Genomic DNA, 7647 nt, shown 5'->3' with positions numbered 1-7647 from the left:
CGCGGCCGCAGCACAGGCTCTCGCAGTTGTCCATGCCTGGGCTGGTCTTGTTGCACAGGCGCCCTTGGGTGCCCAAGGAGTCCAGGGCCGGTTCCCGCTCGCAAAAGTCGGGTGACTTCTCAAAGTAAACCAGCTCGCTGATGCCGGCCCGGCGGCGATGCCGAGCGTGGCCTGGCTCCAGCTGCCCGGCGTTGCGGTTGTGGGGCCGGATGAGGGTGGCCCCATAGAAGCGGTCCTTGAGCAGGGACCCCACCAGGCGAAACTCGGGTGTCACCTGCCAGCACGTCTTCAGCTGGCAGCTCCCTGAGGTGCCATGGCACTTGCACTTCCTCCTCATGTTGTCCATCACCACCTGGGTAGGGAGGGAAGGACAGAGACGTTTTTGGGGGACAGAAGCCATCGCGGAGCTCTCTGAGGGGTGGCACTACGGGAACACCAAGGGCTGACATGCGTAGCCATCAGAGCCCTGGAGCTGCAAAGCCAACAAGGCTGCACCCTCTTGCTGTGCCCAGCATCACCCATGTCCCACACCCTGTCCCTTCCCATCCTGGAAGTACCACCTGGCTTTTACACTCCAGCAAGCGATTGGCATCTGAAGGAGAGGGCGGGCCCCTGGCCACAGGGAGAAGGAGCCTGGATCTCGCTCTCCACTGCTGCTTGGCTCCGGCAGCATCAGCCTGACTACAGCCCCCCGTTAAAAGCCGGCATGGCTGCACCTCTGCAGCACTACTGGCACCCCTCAGTGCAGGCGTCCCCCCAGCACCACACTGGCCAGAAGCACTGCAAGTGGGACAGGGGGAAGGGATGCTTTTCTCTCCTCCCATAAAGTCCCAGCCCTTGCTCACAGCCCTCACTTGTGGTCTGGGGAGGCCCGTGCCACACGCCCGCCCCCCACGAGGGCCAGGCTGCGTGGGCTGGGCTGCGGCTGTGGTTTGGGCTGCCCGGGGAACGCAGCTCGGACAGGTCCAAAGGCCAGTGTAGGGGCAAGGAGGTGCCTGACACATGCTGCCTGTTCCTGCCCCCTCCCTGGGGGGGACGTGTGTGCGAGGAGTGCCTTGTTTTGGTAGGGGTGGGTAGTTTTTACTCCTTGTTTTCTTATTTTTGAGTAAATCTTCCCGTTGCTAAGCAGTTATGGTAATGAAGGCAGGTCAGGGAAACACGCCTGGAGCTTGGGGCACATGGTGGAGAGGTCTGGTCTGGGCTGGAGTTTGGCTTTCATCCTGCTGAGAGTCCTGTCTCCTGCCGGGAAGAGCCTCCAACTCACAGGTAAGGAGCTGCCCGGCCTCTCTGCTGTGCCCTGGGTGTGCCAGCCAGGAACACCGGTTGCTCACCACCATCCTTGCCATCATCCATGGAAATGCAATGGCACTGGGACCCCATCCTTTCCCACATCCCCTCCCTGCTCCCTTGGCTGAACAAGGGAAAACCTGCATATAGGGCTGTGGCTGGGATGGTCACCAGGGGAATGGAGGGGACAGCGGTGTGACAGCTGGATGGGGGCTCATTTGGGGTGATGGCTGGCGGCAGCAGGGATTGGACTGCGTTTGTGTGTCAAATTCATCACCCAAGCGATCACTGCTGAGCATCCCGAGACCCAGCACCACAACACCCATCCACCCCCACCCAGGGTTGGCTTGTTCTTCCTCCCATATGGGCAGCGCAGCAGGGACAAGACCCTGCCAGAGCCGGGACACCCAAGAAGGACCCATCTGAACCTCGGCCCCATGTTTTTGCCATCGGATCTCTTCCATGCACCCCTACCTGGCCACATCCTTCCCCCTTCTCACAGACACCCAGGTTCAGCACATGCCCGGACTCGCTGGTGCTTTCTTTTGCACATTCCCAGCTCCTCCCAGACACGCTCATAAGAGCTTTATCGTAGGTCTTTGTTGTGAGGGTAATGGGTAGCTCCTGGCTGCCTTTCATCCTCTCTTGCTCTCTGATCTGGCAGGTTAGGAAGACCTGCAAAGCTTCTCGCATGCTCCTGCTGTTCCTTGCTGGGGAACTTACACCCTCCCACGGATGCAGGACACCCACCTCAGTCTTGAGTCGGAATAGGAAGCCCTGTAGCAACCAAGGTTGCCACGGGGCTTCCTATTCCAAATCAAGATGGAGGTGACCACTGCCACCAAGGTGACCACTGCCACCATCAGAGGATGCTGAGCATCCCCTGCTGCTGCAATCTCTTTCCCAGCTTCATAGGTGGGTGCAAAATGGAAAAAATCAGTGTGTTTCTGCCTGGTTTCGAACCAGGGACCTTCCGCGTGTCAGGCGAACGTGATAACCACTACACTACAGAAACCCACATCCCATGGCCCCTGGATGCAGTCACTGGTGGGATTGTCACCTCCCGCCCAACATTTCAGGGTCTGAGATGGGAGTTGGGTTTACCCACGCACAGAGCACCCTTGGGACACGCAGGGAGCACAGAGAGGATGCTCAGCGTCTGTGAGATGCTGGAGAGCCCTGGGTGCTGCAGCTACTCAGTGCACGGAGAGGGACAGCGTGTGGCAGGGCATGGCACGTGGTGTGCGTGTCCCCATCACCGCTCTGCTCAAGGGCTTCAAGCCTTGGGACTTGGAGGAGAGGACCACAGAGCTGCTGCATCCAACACGGCCACACTTTTCCTGGGAAATCCTAGCAGATTGCTCCTTATTGCAGCAGAAAGGTGGTCCTAGGAGTGAGGGGGGTTTGGGTGGGTGTGGGACACCTGAAAGGGCAGGCCCCCAGGGAGCTGGAGAACCCATCCCTAAAAGAGCAGGACCCCAGGGAGCTGGAGAACCCGTCCCCAGGCAATATGGATGGCCAGGTCCATTCCCGGCAGTAAGCACAACACCAACAGGCACAGAGCAGGCGCAGCATCGAGTCCTTGCTCCAACACATGGCACCCACAGCCACCACAACCTGACACACACACACACAGAGGCTCACACCCTCATCTCAATTGGGTCCCTGCACTGGGCTGCCTGTCCAGCCGTTGCTCCCCCACCTGCACCGGTACAGTCCCCTCCCTTATCCCTTTGGTCTGACTCTTCCACCTCCCAGGCTTCTTCCATCAGTCCAGCTCTTGTCTCTGAAGCCACCAAGAGGTAACATTGCCAGTCCTGTGCCCACCTGCCCTCGGGGACAAGCAGACCGCCAGCATTTTTGCTGTTGCCAGATCCCGCAGGCACCATGTGCTGACACACCTTCTCCTGCAAATATTCCTCTCTCACCTTCCCCTCCCTCTGCAGGGGGCTGTGGAGCTTCCCTTGGGAAACAAGCACTGCAGCCCCCAAATTTCTGAGTGCTACCAGGAGTCCCAGTAGTTTGGGGTATGCAGAGCTGGAGAGGAACCAGGATGAGCCCTGCAACCAGAATTGGGAAGGGGGGGTCTTGCCTGGCTTGGGGCAGAGCAGCCTGCAGAGGATTTAGCTGCCTAACGCTGAGTGAGCCTTCCCCACACGCAAGCAAGTGAAGCCAAACGAGCGAAAAGCTCTGGCTTTCCCCAGGCATTCCCGGCTTTTCAGCATGGTAAAGTTCAGCTCCAGCAGCAGGGAAGGGCACACATCAAGGTCCTGCTCTGCAGCGTCCCCATCTCACGGCACATCCCAGTGTCTGCGCCATCCCAGGAAAACACTCCCTGTGGAATCCTGATCTTTAATTACTTATTCCCACAGAGACTACACACCCCCCTGTGCGCTGCCCTGGCAGCATGTGGCTGGGATCCTGGGGACAAATGTCCTGCTGGATGCATGAGATCTCCCTCCTTGGCACCTGCTGGGAGCAAAGCCAGGCAGGGAAACGCAGCCGTCCTCCCAGCCCCTCCTGCCTGCGTGTTTCTTGTCTCCAATGCCAGGCTGCTTTGAAACATCAGCTTCCAGACAGAGCGAGCTACTAATTAGCACCTTTAATGAGACCTGACATCATGTGAATGGAGGGGAGGCTGCCCTGCTCGCCTGGGCAGGCTCCAGCACCCCTCGGAGCTGGGGGACAAGGCTGTGGGCTGTCACCTCCACTCCCAAGGGGATGCTGCACTTCCCAGCTGGCATAGGCTCCATCCTGCCCACATCTGTCTCCTTGGAGCACTGTCTCCCTCTCTGGAGGCCGGGCTGCAGCTGGGTGCTTTGGAGCCTGTGCTGTGTCCCATGATGCCAGTGACTTTCTCCTCCCTGTCCATAGCTCCTTCCCGCTGCAGCTGCCCAACACCAGTTCAGCCAGACCCCGGGAGGCAGGAGCTGGGCTCATTGCCGAGCCACCCCCAGACCATTGCCGCAGCAGAGGCAGGTGACAGTGGCCTCAGGAAGTGTCCTTTGACAGGGAGACAGCAGGGATGCTCATAGGTTCCCTCCCCAGCAGAGATGCTTGGAGCAGGTTTGTTCTACTGCCTTTGCTCCGGGCAAAGCTGGGGAGAGGGGGTGCCTTGGGGGCAATCCCAGCCTCACACACGGATCCCACTGCAGCCAGCATGAGACCCTCGCAGCCTTTCTGCATGTGTACTGGGGACCCTGTCCCAACTACCATCACCCCACACCCCTGCCCAGCGCCCTGCTCACCTGACGACCCACGCGGTTGTTGTGCAGCCTCATGCGGGAGTGGATATCCCTGTAGGTTTCCCGGGAATCGAGGAAATCCTTGGAAAACTTCTCCCCATAGTCCACATCAGGGCTGCACCCTCCCCATTCCCAGGAGTCCTGGAGGCCGGGGGTCTCTGCCGGCATGTGCTCCATGTGCACCCCGTGCACCATGCCTTTGCCACGGTTCATGGCCTCCAGCTGCAGACGATGCAGCTTGCGACGAAAAGCCTCCTCATCGCCCCGGCGCTTCTGGTCGCAGCCGCAGGCCTGCAGCTTGCCGAGGGCACAGGCGTTGGAGACGGCGTGCACCACGCCAGCAGCCGCGATGGCATAGGCAAAGGCGCTCTCCCGAAAACCTGCGAGGAAGGAGACAGCGGGGCTCAGGCTGGGCACTGTCATGGGACCCGCAGGTTCAGCGTGTGCCTTGCCCTGTCCTGATGTACCAGATTCCACCTGGACATGAGGGAAACCTCACCCGGTGCTCTCCAACCCCATTCCCACCAGGATACACTGCTGCCCTGAAGCCCAGCCCTGCCCTGGCCAGGGCCTCAGCTCCCACATTGCCCAGGGAGATGCCACTATGGCACTGCTCAGGCATCAGCTCTGATGGGAAAGGCAGTACCTTCTCCCTCCACTCAGAGTTTCCCACTATATAAAATATAATGCTGGCTGAGGAATACTTCTGTGAGGAATGGGCCGTTCCTGCTTGCCCACAGGGCGCAGGAACAGGCAGTAGCAGGGGCAGGCAACGCTCTCTATCCGGCCCCATCCGTCTGCCCATGCCCCTTCCCTCCCCAGGCCCTGCCAGCTCCCGCAAGAAACTCCACATGCAATAACTGCGCTGGAAAAATCGAGCATCCCTGGTTAGTGAGAGCCTGCCGTGACCGCACTGCATGCTGCCAGGGCCGGCAGCTGGTTGTCGTTAAATGCCGGGGAGCGAGGACGTCCGCAAGTGTCATTAGCTGGGGATGGGACGGACAGGGACAGGTCCCGTGGCAGGGGCTCCAAGGGGCTGGAAGCGGGGACTGCCCGAGTGTCGCTTGGCTTTGCTGCAGCCAGGTGAAGAGCCTCCCCTACCAGGGAACTTCTGGTTTATTTTAAATGCAAAGTAATGCTTTTATCTGTGTTTCGCGGGCCAAGCGGGGAGCCCGCAGTGCCCTTTGCTTCAACGTGCCGTGACCAGCCCCAGCACGAGGAAGGAGAGCCAGATTTTGTGCCATGGCTTCACACGTGAATAAATACATAGCTGGAATTCGCCAGCCTCTGTCCCTCCATTGGACAAGAGCAGCTTGATCAGCCCTGGCTCTGCTACAGCTGAACAGACGAGAGGTTTTGGGGATCTTTAACAGCAAACGGGGGGGCTTGGGCGAGCACCCCAAAGCGCAGAGTCATGAGAGGCGAGAATACAACCGCTCCCCGACGCCGTCGCCCGTCCTGGGCGATGCTCCCCATCACGCAGGTCTCCTGTCTCCTTGGCGGTTCGCTGCCGCCCGCCGAGCAAACACTATGATCTTATTAAAGGGAAATGAAACGCAGCTCGGAAACCTGCATTTAAAGTCACGCTGCTCTTTTGTGTGTTAATTTGACACCGGTGCATTTAAAAAATTAACGAGGCGCTGCTTAAAAGCCAGCGGGAGCCTCTCCCAGCTTCCCTTCGGTGTGGGACAAGCTTGCTCTCAGCCTGCCTCTTCCCATGCACAAGTTGAACAACATTTTTCAGCAGGCAGGTAATGGGGCTGCTGGTGCGTACGCTGCGCAGGCTCCCCAGGGAGAGCACTGGCAGGCAGCGCCTGCAACACACCCACATCGCTGCGAGAGCAGGACAGCCCAAATCTGGGGAACTTCAGCCCCCAGGTGAGCAGTACAGGATGGAGAACAATCACAGGAAAGTCTCCAGGATCCCCAAATCCTCCTCGTATCAGTTCTCTGTCCACACAGTCTGGGTCAGCTCCAGCCCATTATGAGCCAAACCTGAGCACAGCCCAGGAGCAGGGACTTGTCATTGCCACCCTGCTTGGCATCCCCGGCTCCTGGCACAGCCGGTGCACGGGGACAGCAGCAGCAAACCCTCCACCCAGCACAACACTCTTCTCCCAGCCCTGCCTTTCCATTAGCCTCTTTCTCACACATTTCTCCAGCCTAACGAATAATTTCTCATGTGGCATCTTCTTAAAATCCCTTCTGGAGCCCAGACAGAAGCTCTACCCCACCCAGTTGGTCTAGCAAGCCCGTCTCCTTACAGAGACCAGGTTCATTTGGTGCCCTCCACAGCCGGGAAACCCTGGGGTCAAGCCCCAGCCCCCCTCCTTCCTCCGCTGCTCTCCAGCCACGCGTGAGCTGATGGATGAGTCACGGTCCTTGTCCCTGAGGCTGCCATCCCCCAGGATGCGGGCAGGGGTTGGGTTGGTCCCCAGGACTTGACATCCCAGCGCTCTGGGAGTCTTGTTCCCATCTCACCATGGTAATTTTCCTGCTCAGTGTCACTCTGGCCCCACGACTCCTCCCTGCCTTCTCCCCTCTTTCATTCGATGGCTCTCATGAGGAGCCATGCACAATGGGGAGGAGGGGGCCAGGGCAGCACTGGGACCGCAGCGGCCATGCCAACGAGGTTCTGCTCCGAGGTTCAGTTTACATTCCTCACTCTCCCCCAGCCACGCCAGAACCTGGAGGATTGCAGCAAAGCAGCAAGCAATGTGGCTGCAGGCAACAACCACTGGCCTCATGGGCTCAGCAAGGGTGGGAGCTTCCAGGAACCGCAGCCGAGCACGGCGTGCAGCAGCCGGACCCGAGCCCTTCAGAGGGAGGCTCTCCAGCTGCCCCAGCCACCGAAGACCTCAGTGGTCATGTTTGAGTCACTAGATCCCTCCAGAGATTGCAGAAGAGGTTGTAGCCGTGGGAGGGGTAAGGGGAAGTATTGCATCCTGCAGGGAAGAGGGAATGGAGGACACCGCCCCGACACCACCGTCGGCATCCAGCCTGCTGTGTATTTAAAGGACTGTGCCGGACAGGGAGAATGAATCTAAAATCTTGGCCCCAGGTCAGATCCCAAAGCACCTTTCTTATCCAGGGAAAATTTTCCCTGTCAAGGCCA

General features: G+C 59.2%; 1 protein-coding gene and 1 non-coding gene across 2 annotated transcripts in view; both read right to left on the bottom strand.

Moving 5' to 3' along the window:
• Positions 1-6: 6 nt before the first annotated feature.
• LOC104513686 (protein Wnt-10a-like) overlaps positions 7-7647 on the bottom strand; it is a gene marked incomplete at both ends in the record, with an annotated part of 12710 nt that continues 5069 nt past the window's right edge. Inside the window, 2 exons of the mRNA XM_010157130.1 lie at positions 7-352; positions 4536-4912. Of these exons, the coding sequence (XP_010155432.1) occupies positions 7-352; positions 4536-4912 (723 nt within the window). The remainder of the gene's footprint in view (positions 353-4535; positions 4913-7647) is intronic.
• Positions 2230-2302, bottom strand: TRNAV-GAC. The gene has a single exon. It is a non-coding gene; the product is annotated as a tRNA-Val (tRNA).

This window comes from Eurypyga helias, unplaced genomic scaffold (assembly GCF_000690775.1).
Source record: "Eurypyga helias isolate BGI_N326 unplaced genomic scaffold, ASM69077v1 scaffold20818, whole genome shotgun sequence".
NCBI lineage: Eukaryota > Metazoa > Chordata > Aves > Eurypygiformes > Eurypygidae > Eurypyga > Eurypyga helias.
Note: the sequence above shows the minus strand (reverse complement) of the source record. Positions and strands in the feature narration are given on the sequence as shown.